Genomic DNA, 17,210 nt, shown 5'->3' on the forward strand with positions numbered 1-17,210 from the left:
ACTAGAACCAAGAACTGGAAACAGGAGTGGCCTCACTTACCATCACTCTCGATGATTTACTTGGGGATTTTATATTAACTGAACCCCCAATTCTAAGTTTATAGAGAGCCTGGTTCCCAGGGAAGGAATGCTTCCATCAGGGGACACAGATTCCTAAGAACTTTTATTCCATGGTTGCCATCTAAACACTTTGTGTTTCTCATTCCAAGAGACCAGCAGACAAGAAGTCACTATATTGGCAAGGGTAATTGACTCTAATCCTTAGGCGAAGTTAGAGCTTCTGTTACACGATGAAGGTGGAAGAGACTATATTTACCACCCAAATGATCTAGGTGTGTGTCCTTTGTCATTTCTTTGCCCAATGTTGATGGTGAATGGATGAGGGCAGCAGCCACGGCTAGAGAAAGCCTTAGTGAACAGATGCTCAGAATAAGTATTTGTCACCCCACACATAAAGCACTTAAACCAGTAGATGGGGTAGCCAAGAGTGAATCTGGAATGGTCAGTAGAGTAGAGAGACGGTGAATGTCAATTATATCTCCAGGAACTGTTGCAATCGTGAGGGCTGTAATATGTCCACTAACTTTGTCCTTGCAAATTTACACAGGAAAAGAGATAAACCAGAATCCTGGAGTTGTTTCCAGGGAGGTGAACTTATATGAAGCAGGTAGCTCCAAGTGTGGGTAATCCTAGAGGCTATGGGGAACCAGCTTCTGGTGAATCTAGATGCCTCGCTCATCCCCCCAGCCGCTAGGAATGTTGACTTCTGACAACTCACAGCTGAGGCCCTGCTCGGCATGGCTGGCAGCCAAAGAGAGCAGCTTTGCCCAAGTTTATGGCTCCTTCGCAGAGGATACTGCATTCAGTGCCAGGTGCAACATGGAGGTTAAAATGCCCAGCTTCCTTGCCTCAGTTTGGGACATCTCTGAAGGGCCATCCCAGTTCCAAAACTTCTACAGGATTGACTAAGGCCTCTCTTGTAATTGAATTTCAGTTCAATTTCTCCCTCTGCTCAATCATGCTTAGCTTCCTAACAATGTTTTCCGGGAGAGCTCTCATTATTAAATGTCCTGAATGCAAGTCTTTTCATCAAAGTCCTTTCTCTGGGGTACCTGAACAAAGACAATGTCCCACAGTCTTTTACGTTTTTATATGTGTGTGCTTTCTCATACCTTTTTTTTTTTGCTTCAGTTTTTTAAAAACTAATTTCTAGTTCACTAGCACCTAGTTCTAGTCATTGTTTTCAGCTGCGTTCAGTCTGTTGTTCAACTCATTAATTACTTAGCTTCGGATATTTTCTTTCTTTCATTTACAGAATGTTCATTTCATTCTCTTTTATAGATTTTAATTCTCTTTTAAATTCTCCACCCTTTGATCTACTTTGCCTCTCTTTTTCTCCGTTGTTTTTTTTTTTTAACATTAACCACAGGTTTCTGAAAGGCCTTGTTTGCTAACTCCAGTATCTGGCTCATCTCTCCTCTCCTTTGCTCATGAGAGTTGGTCATAGTTTCTCGTCTCCACACTTGTAGTAATTTCTTGATGCATGTTGGACATTGTGCTATAACTCTTGAGGCGCTACATTATGTGATCTTCCTTTGTGACATTCTGCTATGACTCTTGAAGCTCTACATTATGTTATCTTCCTTTGTTGGTAAATAGAGTGAGGCTTGGAGCACCTGAATCCAATCAGACGTTAATTAAAATTGGGGCTGGGTTTCTGTTTTATGTAAACCCAGCCTACTTCTGCTTTGCGCCTGCTCATCATGTTTGCTCTGCTCCCTCTCTGCCTGCAAAGGGTTTTGATTCTAAGTCGGTGGTGAGTCTCTGTCTCCTCCAGTTTGGGAGACTGCAGAAAATTCAACTCTATGTCCTTCAGAGACCTCAGCCCAGCTCTTCAGTCTTCCAGCTTACCTTGCTTCAAAATACGGCCAATTCCTTGAAGGTAAGACTGTAGTATATCTGAGTTAGGTTATTTCCGCAAGACTTCTGGAGATTTCACTTTGCCTTCAGGAAGCTTTTGGCCTAGTTCTTAGCTTCCTGTATAGCACCAAAACTTAGCAAATGTTCTGCGCGGAGCAGCAGTTGCGAGTTTGAAACCCCCCAGGTTTCCAATTTGTCCCACTACTCCTGCAGAATCACTAAAATTTTTGCTAGTCTCTCTCTTCTGTAGCCAAGGGCCTGGCTGATCAAGCCAGAGCCTCCACGAGCACCCAGAGTTAGAAAATGTCTGCAGGAGAAAGAAAGAGAAAAATCCTTGCTCACAAAAAGGAGTTTTTCTTCTTTCTGGAATTTTAGTTTGTTGCTTCTGAAGTTCTCTGATGCTTTTAAAATATGATATTTATAACTTACCTGGTTTTGTGCAGTTTTGCAGCAAAAGTGCTTTCTTGTCCTGACGTATTTTAAAACAGAACTCTTGTCATTAGTTCTTAACTACATCAGTTAAACATTGTTAATATTATGGTTTGGTAAAATCAAGCTTTCAGTGATTTATTTGAATTGAATTTATTTATTACAACTTAGCTTCTGGGTCAGTTTCTTCTTGAAGTACTTTCTTTAGAAGTTCCTTTAAGGAGTGTTTGTTGGTGGTAATATTCTTAGTAAATGTTTGCATAGAAATGTCTTTAAATCACCACAATTCTTGAAATATGGTTAAATTGGGTATACACTGAATTTTCTCTCTTGACGATGTAATCCAACTCTCTTGCCTTCCATTGTTAAGAAATATATTGTTGGTGAAATGTAAGCTCTTTGTAAGTTGTTCTGTTTTTCTGATGGGCTTTAAAATCTTTTTACGTTTGGTGTTTTTCAGTTTGCTTGGATGGCTCTGACTATAGATTTATTTAATTTATTGTGCTTAGGATGTATTTTGCTTCCTGAATCTAGAATAGGAGTCTTTTATCAATTCTGGAAAATTTTCATATGTCTGAATATTCCTCTGCCCTTTCTCTCTAGGCTTCCTAGAAGTCCAATGAAATGTTTATTATATTGCTTCACTACTTGTTCTAAATCTTTTACTCTCGTCTGTATTTTGCATCATTTCCCCCAAGTTTCATTAGGAATAATTTCTTCTGACCTACCCACCAGCTTACTAGTTCTTTGTATAACTCTGTCTGTTCTGCTGTTAAATTGATTCAAAGAGATTTAAATCTCCAGAGTTTCTGTTTGATTCTACTTCCAATCACTAGGGTCAACTTTTATAAACATATTTTAGAACACATGACTATCTTATTTTCTTAACCCTTCTTTTATATTTTATATTTTTTTTCTGTGCTACATTCTAAATATTATTTTTATATCTTTTCAATTCATTTATTCTCTCTTCAGAATTTAATTAGTATCTAATCTGGAGTTTCTAAATTCAATTATTACATTTTTATTTCTAGAAATTACATTTGGTTCTTTCCGTATCTGCATGGTACATCTCAAAACTCTGTTACTGTTTAATTACAATTTTAATGTAGCATTTAATATGGTATTTTATTAATAGAAACATTATCCCTGTGATAATTCTAATAATTGTTGCTTTTGCATTTCTACTTCTGCAGTTTATTTTTTCTGCTCTCTTGTGCATGGCGGCTTGTCTCCTTCTGTGTTTTATTATTTTTATTTGTAAAATAATCCTGGAATTGTATCTTTGAGAATATTTGATCCTAGATTTAAAGTTTATTTGCAGAGAGAGAATTTGTGTTTCATCTGCAACGTAGCTGGGGGCTCTAACAATTTGAGGCCACTCTAATTTTTGTTTGGACCCTTTTTTTTTTCCCCCCAACGCAATTGTGAGTATTAATTTCAGCATCCTATCCTATTGAGGGCAGGTATTCCAATTATTTCTCTCTGTGGAGCAAGTTTTTTTTTTTTTTCCCTAGTTCAATTATTTTAATAATCAAAATTATTAGACTAAATGTAGTTGAAAGTAAACCCCCAAATTTCAGTGGCTTTAAGAGAATGAAGGTTTATTTTCCTCATGCCAAGTCTGATGTGGAGTGGGCTGTCCTCTCACATTTTTAAACTGTACTGTGTGGAATACATTACCTCTAGAGGGCCAGGTCCGGAAATAGAGAACCTCATTTCCACCCGCATCCTACTGGCCAGAATGCTGTCACACAGTCCCCAAAAAACTGCAGGGGAGGGTGGAAAATGGGCCTTCCTCTGTGCCCAGGAAGAGAAAGGATTATGATCAACATATAATACTGTTTCTGTCACATCCAGCAAAGTTGAATGCTTTTCTGGTGTCCAGCATTAGGTGGAGGTCTCCATTCTGACTTCCCAACTTTCAGGGGACCTAAACTTTTTTTTTTATGCTCGCCTTAAGTCAGGCTTATGGTCAGTTAAAATCAAATCCTTGGGAATGCCATTTCTAGTGCTTCAGGGCTTTATGTGTTTGTACTTTGCTGACAATTCTGGCTTCAAAGAATTGCCCTTATTTTTCTGCCAGCTCATCAGTGAATATTTTTAAGGGTTTTTGGTTTGTTTGCTTTTTAAATTGGGGTGTAGTTGCTTTACAATGTTGTGTTAGTTTCTGCTGTACAACGAAGTGAATCAGCTATATGTATACATATATCCCCTCCCTCTGACACCTCCCTCCCCACCGCCCCATCCCACCCGTCTAGGTCACCACATGTGCACTCTTCTTAGGTATTGTGTACCAGAAGATTTCTTAGGACTAGTCTGACATATTGCTAAAAATGGAAGTCAACCTCAGTCTTTTTGAGAGTTTATTCTGGGCCCAACCGATAGCCCAGAACACTGTGATTCCTCAAATGGAAGAAGAAACTTGGTGGTTTCTTCATTTTGAAAGTGTATGAAATGTTAGGGCTGCCAGATAGCTGCTTCCTAGTCATACCGCCTCTCTCAATTTTATACTTTATGTGAGAATCCAAGTTATTCCCAGACCAAGTCATTTGAATTGTTTCCAAGGGGCTGCTGTTATCTAGCTTTCATTTAAATCGGTCCTGTGTTATCTTTCTCATTATTCTTCTTTCAAGATGTCCTTCAGGGACATTTTTTTTTTTATTGTATAATTCCATTTATGTGAAACTTCCAGAACAGGCAAATCCATACAGACAAAGTAAACTAGGGGGTGCGAGGGGCTGGGGGGCAGCTGCTAATGGACGTGGGGTCTCCTTTCGGGGTGATTCACAACACTATGAATGTACTAAATACCCCTGGATGGTACACTTTCAAATGGTCACAACGGTGAATTTTATGTTATGTGAATTTTAGCTCAATAAAAAAAAAGAAATCTTTAAAATAAAACGCACAGGGCTTCCCTGGTGGCACGGTGGTTAAGATTCCGCCTGGCAATGCAGGAGACACGGGTTTGAGCCCTGGTCCAGGAAGATCCCACATGCCACGGAGTAACTAAGCCCCTGCGCCACAGCTACTGAGCCTGCGCTGTACAGCCAGTGAGCCACAACTACTGAGCCCATGTGCCACAACTACTGAAGCCCATGCGCCTAGAGCCTGTGCTCCACAACAAGAGAAGCCACCACAATGAGAAGCCCCTGCTTGCCGCAACTAGAGAAAGCCCATGTGCAGCAGCAAAGACCCAATGCAGCCAAAAATAAATAAATTTATAAAAAAAATAAAATAAAATAAAACGTACAACAGATGCTCCAGCTCTGACGTGTATATCTCTGTCATAAAAGAGAAAGGCGGTAAACAATAGCGCCAGGGGCAGGGGCTGAGCAGGCCCCGTCGCGTCTCGGGAGCGGAGAGCCGGGAGCCCAGAATCCTGGGGCCGCAGGGAGCCGGAGGGGCTGGGGCCGCGCTGCTGCCACATCACCGGATCGTGTACTTGTCCCACTTCTTCTCAGGGTCGTAGGGCTCCCAGCGGCTGGCGGGGAAGATGTGCTTGTTCTTCTCGTACCAGCTCCGCAGCACCACCTTGCCCGCGTGCGACTCGTCCTTCTCCACAGTGGCGTCGCTGAGCAACCGCACGTCATCGTGAACGTCGAAATTGAAGAGGGGCCCGCTCTTCCCTCGCGCCTTGGTGACGATGAAGTCATAGAAGCTGTGGTGGTGGGGTATGATTAGGTCCTCCTTGATGTACATGAGCTTATCCACCCCTGCCGACCTTAGCTCGCTGAAGTCTTTGCGCAGGATCTCGAGGGCCTTCTCCAGGAACTGCTGCATAGTGTTGCCCTTTTTCATCTTGACTGTACGCCGGTGCCCAGAGCCATCCCAGTAACTGAAGGTGATCTCGATCTCCTCGCTCTTGATCTTCTCCTGCTTGGCTTCCCACTCCTGCCGTAGCTCCTCCCGGAGCCGATTCTCCTCCTCCTCCCGGTCTCGGTCACGCAAGAAGCTCGTGTCCACATCTGGGTTCTTCCCCAGTTTCCTCTTTTTTGCGATCTCTTCCCTCTTCAGCTCCTCGTCGTTGCCTGCCTCATCCTCTTCCTCCAGGGTGAAGGACAGGCTGGAGATCTTCCGCTTGGCCTCCTTCTGGCGCTCCTTCTCTCGCAGCTTCTCCAGCTTCAGCTGCAGCTCCTTCGACTGCTCCTTCTTGGCCAGCTGCTTCTCCCGCTCCTTCACCAGGGCCTCCTGCTTAGCTTTCATGTCGTTCAGGGTCACAAGACCCACGGTGCTGGACTTGAGCTCCGCCTCCACGGCATCGTAGTGCACAGAGAACTTCTTGTCAATGTTGGATTTCATTATGTTCTCCTCCGCGATCCTCTGCTTCATCTGCTCCATCTGCTCGTGCTGCTTCTCCCGCTTCTTCATCAGGTGCATGGCGCGGCCTGCCTCGCTTGCGGCACCCTTGTACTGCGCCATGGCGGCAGCGACAGCGACAGCGGTCTGGCCGAGTCTCGGGCTGCAGCGGCTGTGGAGGCGGGCAGTCAACTGACCCCAGCGCCGTGACGTCGGCTACTGGCTACCGGCTACTGGGGGACTCGCTGCCACCGCGCCCCGCCCCTGGCACGTGACTGCCCTTCAGGGACATTTAATCTGTGGGGAAGAAGAACTAATTTGATAACAGAAGATACAGTTGACACTTGAACAACACGGGTTTCAACTGCATAGGTCCATGTATACACTGATTTTTTTTCCATAGTAAATATGACCCAAGTTGGTTGAATCTGAAGATAAGGAGGAACCCTGGATACCAAGGGCTGACGATAATAAGTTATATGAGATTTTCGATTGTTCAGAGGGTCGGCATCCCTAACCCCCAAATTGTTCAAGGGTCAGCTGTAAATTCATAATTACCCACATTCCAATTACAACTAAGTAATATAAATGACATCAAATATTGACTTTATAGTTAGCATTTCCTTTTTAATAAAACTTTAAGTAAAGCTCCCTTGTAGTAAAAACACACTGAAAACTCAAGAATTAAGATGTGGTCCAATCCAAGATTATTTTATTGTGAGTTGTCAGTTATAGATCATGAACTAATTTAAATGTCATGTTTAATTACCTTTAAAGATTATTTTGTATTTTCTTCAAAAAAAATGATTACTATGGCATAGTTGATTTTATTTATGTTAAGTTGTTATTAATCAGGACTATATATTCTCATATAGTGTTAAACAAATTTCTATTGCAAAAAAATGCTTTAAAATTACTTTTGAAAAATTTTACAAACCTTAAGAGGCAACATTGGATGAGCTCGATTTAGGATTTTAGATCGAAATTGGCTTTAATTCATTCAGTGTCTTGATAAAGTCTCTTCTGTTTTTGTTATAATATTTCTAAAAGAATTTCAAATCTAAAAGAATTTCGAAGCCCCAATTTTCTTTTTTCTTTTTGTAAACTGACTTCAGGAAATCCACCATAAATGTTTGCTAAAGAGTAGAATCAGAACTACATAAGGCAAACTTAAAACTTTTTCAAACTCTTTTTCTCAAATTATATCTTTCAGCTTGTCAAATGATATTCCCTGTTAAAGATTGATATTCCCCGTTAAAAATTGTTTTTCTATATTGCTCCCTTTAAATGTTTTACTTTTCTTTCAATTATCAAGAAAAGTTGATTTTATGAAGCTAATTGATTTGAACTTACCTTATTATAGTCTCAAATTGTCAAATTCATGACATGTACTCTAATACCATTGTCAGTTTGGTTATAGAAGGTAATTGTTGCTTTTAAATGTTATTATTCTTGACACTTTTTCTTGTCTTTAAATTTGATAGATAATATTCCCTTGTTTCACTCATTTCTTTCCATGGCAATATAGATTGTTGCATGAATAAGACACTGCAGCTTATAAACAGTACCTTTAAGTCCAATGAAAAGAGAACATGTATTAGTTAAACAAAATTCAGCTGAGTAAATTTGAAAATCCAACTGGCTTTAGCCAATGATTTATGATTCTGGCAGCAACCCACCTAGTAAACAGGTGCTCCGAGGAGTTTTGCAAATTGGAAGGCTTTTCTAGATATAAGGTGGGACAAGGAGGTTATTAGCAAAAAACAAAACAATCAAAAAAGAATTGCTTCAGGCTGAGTAACCTTTCCTTAGAGGGACGGGCAGGGAGTCTTATCATGCAGATTACCTCATTAGTGCTGACAAGCAAATGCCACACTGATTGGTTTACAATTCCATTCCTGGGAGAGGCTGAAACTGCATTTGGGTTAGATACTAAGTCTAGGTGAGGTTTAGCAGAAGTGACTCCTTTCCAGGCTTGTTTCTTTTTAATGTAGTGTTTGCACTAAAAAAAGAAATCCTGTTCTGTAGCTATTGTGCAGGTTTCCTCTCAAACATTGCTTTGACTTTATTCACGATTCCAGCAAGGTTTCCAACCTGCATCTTATAAGTATTACAAAGGTGAAGGAATATCTGCTAATGAAAGCTAAACTGGCAATAGCTGGATATGGAGTATAAGCATCAATTGGGCAGCACAAACAGAAGAAAATAGAGTATGTGAGGAACAGATGACAACACTTGAATTGGAGAGTTCAGGAAAGATCCAAGGAGGCGACAGGACTTGAAATAGTCTATTACACTTATTCTTCTTTTTCCTTCTCTATGTTAAGCCCTAAGCTTCTAAACATTTTATGAGTGACTTTTTTCTTTCGTCGTGGGACTATTTTACCAGATTAAGTTGAAAATGGAAACTTTTATTCATATATCTAACATCTGGAAAAGCACATTCTGTAATTCAGTTAGGTAGATTTTTTTTTTTTTTTTTTTTTTTTGCGGTACCCGGGCCTCTCACTGTTGTGGCCTCTCCCGTTGCGGAGCACAGGCTCCGGACGCGCAGGCCCAGCGGCCATGGCTCACGGGCCCAGCCGCTCCGCGGCATGTGGGATCTTCCCAGACGGGGGCCCGTGCCCCCTGCATCAGCAGGCAGACTCCCAACCACTGTGCCACCAGGTAAGCCCTCAAGTAGGTAGCTTTTTATACCTTAAGGGAAGTCTTGTCAGTAGATCCCATTGAGATTCTTTCACCAGAGAAATTTCTATGTACCCAACATCTTAGAAACAATATTTGAGTGTTTTTGGAATTTATGCATTGATCCCAGGCTAAGAATATAATATTTCACTACCAATTCAATCAAATTTGAAAGTCTTAAGAAGGAAAAAGTAGACTACAATGATAGTGAATGATTCAGCTACTTGACTAGTTTCTACCACTTTTTCTGTGTATTTCTATAGCTTTGTGTCTTTTTGTTATGCAGATTTGAAGTGTTGAAAACTGTACTCCATGTATGACATACCCTAGATGAAATAAAGTATTTAGGGAGCCAGGTAGGTTAATGAGTTCATTGAAAAATAGTAAGACTGGTCTGAAGGGATTAGTTGTCTAAGGAGAAGAACGAGGAGGAGGAGGCTGGAGAAGTTTCCAGGGATCCAGAATAAACAACTTCTGAGGAGAACTGTGTATATTAGTCTGTTTGCACTGCCACAGTAAAATACCACAAATTGGTTGGTGTCAACTGGAAAAAAAAATGCACAGTGTGCGAGTTGTGAGTTAAGTTTTATTTGGAGCAAAATGAAGACTATAGCCCAGGAGACTATTTTAGGTAGCTCTGAGAAACTGCTCCAAAGAGGTGGGGGCGGGGGGGAAGGTCAATATACATGTGATTTTGGTGAAGGGGAGTACATGCAATCGAGCACATATGTTTTGCAGACGTTTTCTGCTAGTCTCATGAAGGTTATTGCTAGTCACAAGGAGCAGATATCACCATGAAGGATTTTAGTGCTTTTCTAGATATGAGGAGATGCAAGAATTGGGCTCATAAAATCTTCTTCTGAAAATATCTATCTGAAAGACCTGTTCTGCCAGTTTTTCCCAGAGCACAGAGTGCCTCATTCCCGATCTCCACCCGGAACTCCTTTCAGGGGGTGTTGGTCAGTAGCTGCAGTGGCTCATAATTTGATCCTTGTAGAGGTAGATGGCAAGTGCCAATTTGTAGGTGACAGTGGCTTCAAAAAAAGAAATGTATTTTCTCACCGTCTGGAGGCTAGAAGACCAAGATCTAGGTTCCAGCTCAGTCCGTTTCTGGTGAGGACTTTCTTCCTAGCTTACAGACAACCTCCTTTTTGCCATATTCCAAAATGGCCTTTCCTAGGTGTGCGTGTGGAGAGCACGTTTCCTCGTGTCTCTTCTTATAAAGACATTAATCCTATCAGAGCAGGACCCTACACGTATGACCTCATTTAACCTTAATTGCTTCCTTAGAGGCTCCATTTCCAAAGACAGCCACACTGAGAGTTAGGACCTCAACATACAAATTTGGGAGGGGAGGGAAACAATTCATTTCATAACCCTGTGTGTCTCATAGTAGGCTGTAAGCCAATAAGGAGTAGCCGAGGGCGTTTCTCAAGTTCAGTTTCTGAGCCGTCTCTGTTCAACTCATCTGACCAAATGCAGATTCAGGGGTTTCTGAACTCACATATTTACTGAAATAAAACTTCTAGGACTGGGGCAAAAATATCAGTTTTAAATAAGACCAGGTAATTAATTTATACATCAAATATTAAGATTCATAGCCTAAAATACTTAAAAAGAGTTGATACTAGGAGAAATCAGTAGTTTCCATCAGAGAGGCTATTTTATTGAGCACTTGTTAGACTTCTACTGTGTATAAATGGAAGTGTTGATGAGGACAACATTTTTTTCTTCCAAGTTCTTCTGGCTGGTCTAAGAATTAAATTTACATGAGACAGATTAACAGGAGAAAAAAAAATTAACAATATGTGTACGTGGGAGAGACCCAGGAAAACTGAGTAACCCCTGAAAATGGCCAAAACCCTCACCTTAAATACCGTCTTCAGTTAAAGACTAAAGAGGATGTTGGGGGTAGGGGTTTGGGACTTCAGAGGGGAGGAAGGCAGATCACACTGAGATGGAACAGCAAATTTGGGGTAAATGTTTGTTGGGCCCTGCAGAGGCAATAGGGCAGAGTGGACTTTGATCCTAGGCCATGTTGAATTTCCCTACCATACCTGCGTCATATTCTCTATAGATATCTCTCTGATAGCTCTTATCTGGAACAGGCCCTTTATCTATATTCTTTGAGGCAGTTAAGAAGGATGTAACAAGAAAAACTTTCTGAGTCATTGTTATGTATTTATTGAATATTTATTTTAATCTAATTTTTAAAAATTGAAGTATAGTTGACTTATGTTAGTTTCCGATGTACAGCATAGTGATTTGATAATTTTATAGATTACACTCCATAAAAAGATATTATAATATTACTGACTCTATTCCCTTTGATGTACATTACATCCTGTGAATTATTTATTTTATAACTAGTAATTTGTACCTCTTAATCCCTTTTACCCATCCCCCAACCCACTTCCCCTCGGCAGCCAACTGTTCATTCTCTATACCTATGAGTCTGTTTCTGTTTTATTTGTTCATTTGTTTTATTTTTTAGATTCCACATATAAGTGAAAACATATAGTATTTGTCTTTCTCTGACTTATTTCACTTAGCATAATACCCTCTAGGTCCATCCATATTATTGCAAATTGCAAAATTTCACTTTTTTGATGTATGAGTAGTGTTCCATATTGTGTGTGTGTGTGTGTGTGTGTGTGAGAGAGAGAGAGAGAGAGAGAGAGGTGTATAGAGATTTTATATATTTAAATATTAATATATATATTATTATTATCCATTCATCTGTCCATGGACATATGGGTTGCTTTCATACCTTGGCTATTGTAAATAAGGCTGCTATGAATATTGGGGTGCATATATCTTTTTGAATTAGTGTTTTCATTTTCTCTGGATAAATACCCAGGAGTGGAATTGCTGGATCTTATGGTAGTTTTATTTCTAATTTTTTTAGAAATCTTTATACTGTTTTCCAGAGTGGCTGTATCAATTTACTTTCCACCAATACACCAACAGTTAATGAGGGTTCCCTTTTCCCCACATCCTCACCAACACTTGTTATTTCTTGTCTTGTTGATGATAGCCATTCTGAATGTGTGAGGTGATAGCTCGCTGAGGTTTTGATTTGCATTTCCCTGATGATTAGTGACAGATGAGCATCTTTTCATGTGCCTGCTGGCCATCTGTATGTCTTCTTTGGAAAAATTCCTCTGCCCATTTTTTAATTGGATTGTTTGTTTTTTTGAAGTTGAGTTGTATGAGTTCTTCATATATTTTGGAAACTAACCCTTTATCAGGCATATCATATGCAAATATCTTCTGCCATTCAGTAGGTTGCCTTTTCATTTTGTTCATGGTTTCCTTCACTGTGCAAAAGCTTTTTAGTTTGGTATAGATATCCCATTTTTTTCATTTTTGGTTTTGTTGCCCTTGCCTGAGGAGACATATGAAAAAAATAGGCTAAGAGCAGTGTCAAAGAGCATACTGCCTATGTTTTCTTCTAGGAGTTTTATGGTTTCAGGTCTTACATTTAAGCAGTTTATCCATTTTGAGTTTCTTTTTTGTACATGGTGTGACAAAATGGTCTAGTTTCATTCTTTTACATGTAGCTGTCCAGTTGTCACAGCACTACTTTTTGAAGAGACTGTCTTTCCCCGTTTCCTATTCTTACCTTCTTTATTGTATATTAATTGACCACATGTGTATGGATTTATTTCTGGGCTCTCTAGCTCTCTAATCTGTTCCATTGATCTATCTGTCTGTTTTTATGCCAGTACCATACTCTTTTGATTACTATAGCTTTGTAGTATACTTTGAAATCAGGGAGTGTAATGCCTCCTGGTTTGTTCTTTCTCAAGATTAATTTGGCTATTTGGGTCTTTTGTGGTTCCATAAAAATTTTAGGATTATTTGTTCTAGTTCTGTGAGAAATGCCATGAGTATTTTGATAGGGATTGCATTGAATTTCTAGATTGCTTTGGATAGTATGGCTATTTTAATATTAATTTCAATCCACAGCACAAAAAATTATTTATTTGTGTTGTCTTCAATTTCTTTCACCAATGTCTTAATGTTTTCAGAGTACAAGTCTTTCACCTCCTTGGTTAAATTTATTCCTAGGTATTTTATTCTTTTTGATTTGATTGTAAACGGGATTTTTAAACTTTCTGATAGTTTATTATTACTGTATAGAAATGCAACACATTTCTATATATTAATTTTGTATTCTGCAACTTTACTGAATTCATTGATGGGGTCTTGTAGTGCTTTGGTAACATCTTTAGGATTTTCTGTGTATAATAATCATGTCATCTGGAAAGTGTTTTACTTCTTCCTTTCCAATTTGGATTTATTTTATCTCTTGTCTGATTGCTGTGGCTAGGACTTCCAATACTATTTTGAATAAAAGTGGTGAGAGTGAGCCTCATTGTCTTGTTCCTGATCTTAGAGGAAAAGCTTTTAGCTTTTCACCATTGAGTATGAAGTTAGTTGTGGGTTTGTCATAAATGGCTTTTATTATGTTGAGGTATATTTCCTCTATACCAACTTTGTTAAGAGTTTTTTCATGAATGGATGTTGTATTTTGTCAAATGCATTTTCTGCATCAAATGAGATGCACATGTGATTTTTATTCTTCATTTTGTTAATGTGTTAACTTTTAGAGTTGCTTTTAGAGTTGTTGCTTTTCGAGTTGTTCTATTTGTAGTTGTAGTTTTGATGTATCTGTGAGGAGGTAAACTCAGAGTCTTCCTACTCTGCCATCTTGATCCCACCATTTATGAGTCTTCTATTTTTTTAAAAATAATCAGCCTAAATTAATCTTAATGCCAAAAGGACACATTTTGGGGTGGCAAATTTTGCTCCCCTACACTCCCACCTTTGAAACTTCTCCAAGAAATTTCACAGTCCAGAAGTTGAGTTGGTAGATTGTTCCATGTTATTGAGTCACTTAGTCCTGACAATCGGTCAGTCCAGTTAAATTCATTTCAAGAGGCGCTGATGCAGGTGGGCTCTCAGAGTTAAGCCTATAATATGCAAGCAGTCAGGATTTTAATAAGATGCATTTCTATGGGTGAAAGAAAAACAATGGTTAATGATTGGAACAAATTATAAAACCAGTCTCTGGATCCTGAGAGCTGCCAGATGAGATTTCTAGATGTCAAGCTCAAAGCATCTTCAGCTGGAGTGAGGGCAAGCAGAGACAATCTGACAGATTTTCCTGTTTTATATTTTAAGTGTCTCTGATGATGTCATCGAGTGTTTGGGTAAATTTTCTGAGTGGCTTACATAGCAACAGGCTCAAATATTGTCTAAACATGGACTGGACTGTTGTTGTGGTCTCTCTTAAGTCTATATCAAATCGTTCAGCTTTTGTTTGCAGGGCTTCAGGAGAAGGACAGTTTTTTCTTTCAATCATTCTAAGTAAGATGTGGGTGAAATATTGGAAACACTAGTTTGGAGAGTTGTAGCCAAATATTTGAGGAAACTAGAAATAGGACCAAGTCCAGTTTACAGGTAGAAAAATGAAGATGATTTATGGAACTAGAATTTAATATCCACAATTGTGTATTGTAGTTTCTACTGAAACACATTATTTTTTTCCTCTCTAAAATCACACTTATTTTTACCAAAGAGAGCCAAATTGAGGCTAATCTGTTTGTAAAATAAGTCTAGCTTTAATAAACCTGGCCTGATTACATATTTCCAGCAAGAATAGTGATTGAGCATATAGACTCCATTAACAGTGCTTTGCTGGAACTTTTCATAAGGACTCTCCAGACTGAACTTTTAAATGCCTCTGAGGCCAGGAATCCAAGTCAATAACTTGCAGCAGACTCATCTGTAATACTTATGGATTTGGGACAACTCCTCTCTTCTTGAGGTCCCCCAGATTTCCTATGGTTCCTGTACCTTCCAGGAAGTGACCTTCTTTAATCACCTGGTAAGGCTGCTTACACCCTCTAAGCAATGTACCAGGCAGTTTTTCCAAGGGACTTTTTGACTTCATAAAGTCAACCTTAGCTTCTTAAATCTGTCTAGTCACATGTGATTCAAGGTACATTCTCAGTTATGACATTCCAGTCAAATCTTTGGTAATATAATCAGTGTTCCCAATTGTGTCCTGTTACAAGCAGAACAGATTCTTAGTGAATTTATGTAAAAAAGTATATCATCATGAAAATAAGAATATTAAAAGTTGCCAAATTCTAGAGGGATCAGGTAGGGAGGAAAGATAAATGTTTCAGTTCTGTTTATAAAAGTATAATTTGCCAAATTTCTGCAAGTCATAGCATAAGGTGAAAGGTTTCTTTATATATGGAAAACAAAGATTAAACAGCAGTAATATTTCAGACAAGAAGTCATGAAAATTGTAATCATATTCATTAGTTCATTGACTCCCTTGTAAGTAGGTCTTGTTGTTCTTGATCTGTTTTTAACAGTTTTATGAAGCCATCAGTTTTCCATTAGAGTTCTGTATTTTCTTTCCAAGTTCAGTGGTATAAAATGGAAGTTTTCAGAAACGTATATTTGTCAAAAATCCTTTCTATGAATCTTCTTGAAGATGAAACATTTTTGCAAACGTGTCAAAAAAAGAATTGTCTATAAATGCCAAAAGCATAGTAAAGATCTGATTCATTATAATGCAATTGACAGGTAAATTTAGTTATTTCTGCAACACATAGAATTTGAAGATAAGTAGAATTATGACTGATAACATTTTACTGTTACATTAGCAGAATTTTAGGAATTTCATATAATTTCTAGAACATTAGAAATGTTCTTACAATATAATGTAAGAAGGTTATTCCTCGTATTTTTCTTACCACAATATACATGTACGTGCTTTACATACAGGTATGCTTTCCTTATTTCTAGTAGATTTAATCACATATTAATTAGATTTCGTAACCCTTAGAAATTTTTAATTTCTAGTGAAAAGTAAGAGGTAAACAATTACGAACTGTCTTCTTTTTTTTCTTATAAATGTATTCATTTATTTATTTATTTTGGCTGCGTTGGTTCTTTGTTGCTGCGTGCAGGCTTTCTCTAGTTGTGGGAGCGTGGGCTACTCTTCATTGCAGTGCGCAGGCTTCTCATTGTGGTCTTCTCTTGTTGTGGAGCACTGGCTCTAGGCACGTGGGCTTCAGTAGTTGTGGCACATGGGCTTCAGTAGTTGTGGCTCGCGGGCTCTAGAGCACAGGCTCAGTAGTTGCGGTGCACAGGCTTAGTTGCTCCGCGGCATGTGAGATCTTCCTGGCCCAGGGCTCGAACCCGTGTCCCCTGCAGTGGTAGGTGGATTCTTAACCACTGTGCCACCAGGGAAGCCCTATGAACTGTCTTTTAAATTAGCATTCTGTGGATTGGCATACTTGTAAATTGGGTTGGCCAAAAATTTCGTTCGGTTAGTGTATAACATTGCTCAATAAAATTCTTGGTGAAAGTGAAAAATGTCTTACTTTTACTTAAAACCGAATGAACTTTTTGGCCAGTCCAGTACTTCTTAGAAATATGTGCTTTCTCATAAAAAATTTCTCAGTGCGTCATAAGACATGCTTAGTAATAGACCCAAATATTTTAATTCCTCTGTAAAAGGAAGCAAACAGTAGTTAAACCTATATACAATAACCAGTGTTTCATTATTTAATCTTATTTGGAAATGATCTAGATATTCAATGAAGTTGACTTAATATTTAACTTAGCAACACTTTAAGGTTTCTAGTAACCAAAAAGATTTTGGAAGTTATTTTTACATGCACACATACCGTAACACATAATTATTATTAAAATGTTCACCTCAAAACATTTTATCCTGCTTAAATCTATTTAATTTTACTTGTTCTGTTACGGAGTCTAAGCTTGCTCTGCTTGTCACATGACAGGCCAATGAATCAGGAGACGAGGTATTGAGGCAAGGAATG

At 38.9% G+C, this 17,210-nt stretch overlaps 2 protein-coding genes across 2 annotated transcripts in view; one reads left to right on the plus strand and one right to left on the minus strand.

Annotated features, from left to right (window-relative positions):
• Positions 1–17,210, plus strand: part of TMTC2 (transmembrane O-mannosyltransferase targeting cadherins 2) — a 649,990-nt gene that overhangs the window by 441,218 nt on the left and 191,562 nt on the right. The window lies entirely within an intron of this gene.
• Positions 5,430–6,774, minus strand: LOC309968793 (protein FAM50A-like; the record flags this gene model as incomplete). The annotated part of the gene is made up of 1 exon (XM_082850265.1): positions 5,430–6,774. One exon carries the CDS (start codon positions 6,772–6,774, stop codon positions 5,782–5,784), a length of 993 nt encoding a protein of 330 aa, XP_082706391.1. The 3' UTR covers positions 5,430–5,781.

The sequence above is a fragment of the Leucopleurus acutus genome, assembly GCF_964270905.1.
Source record: "Leucopleurus acutus genome assembly, chromosome: 11".
NCBI classification, from domain to species: Eukaryota; Metazoa; Chordata; class Mammalia; order Artiodactyla; family Delphinidae; genus Leucopleurus; species Leucopleurus acutus.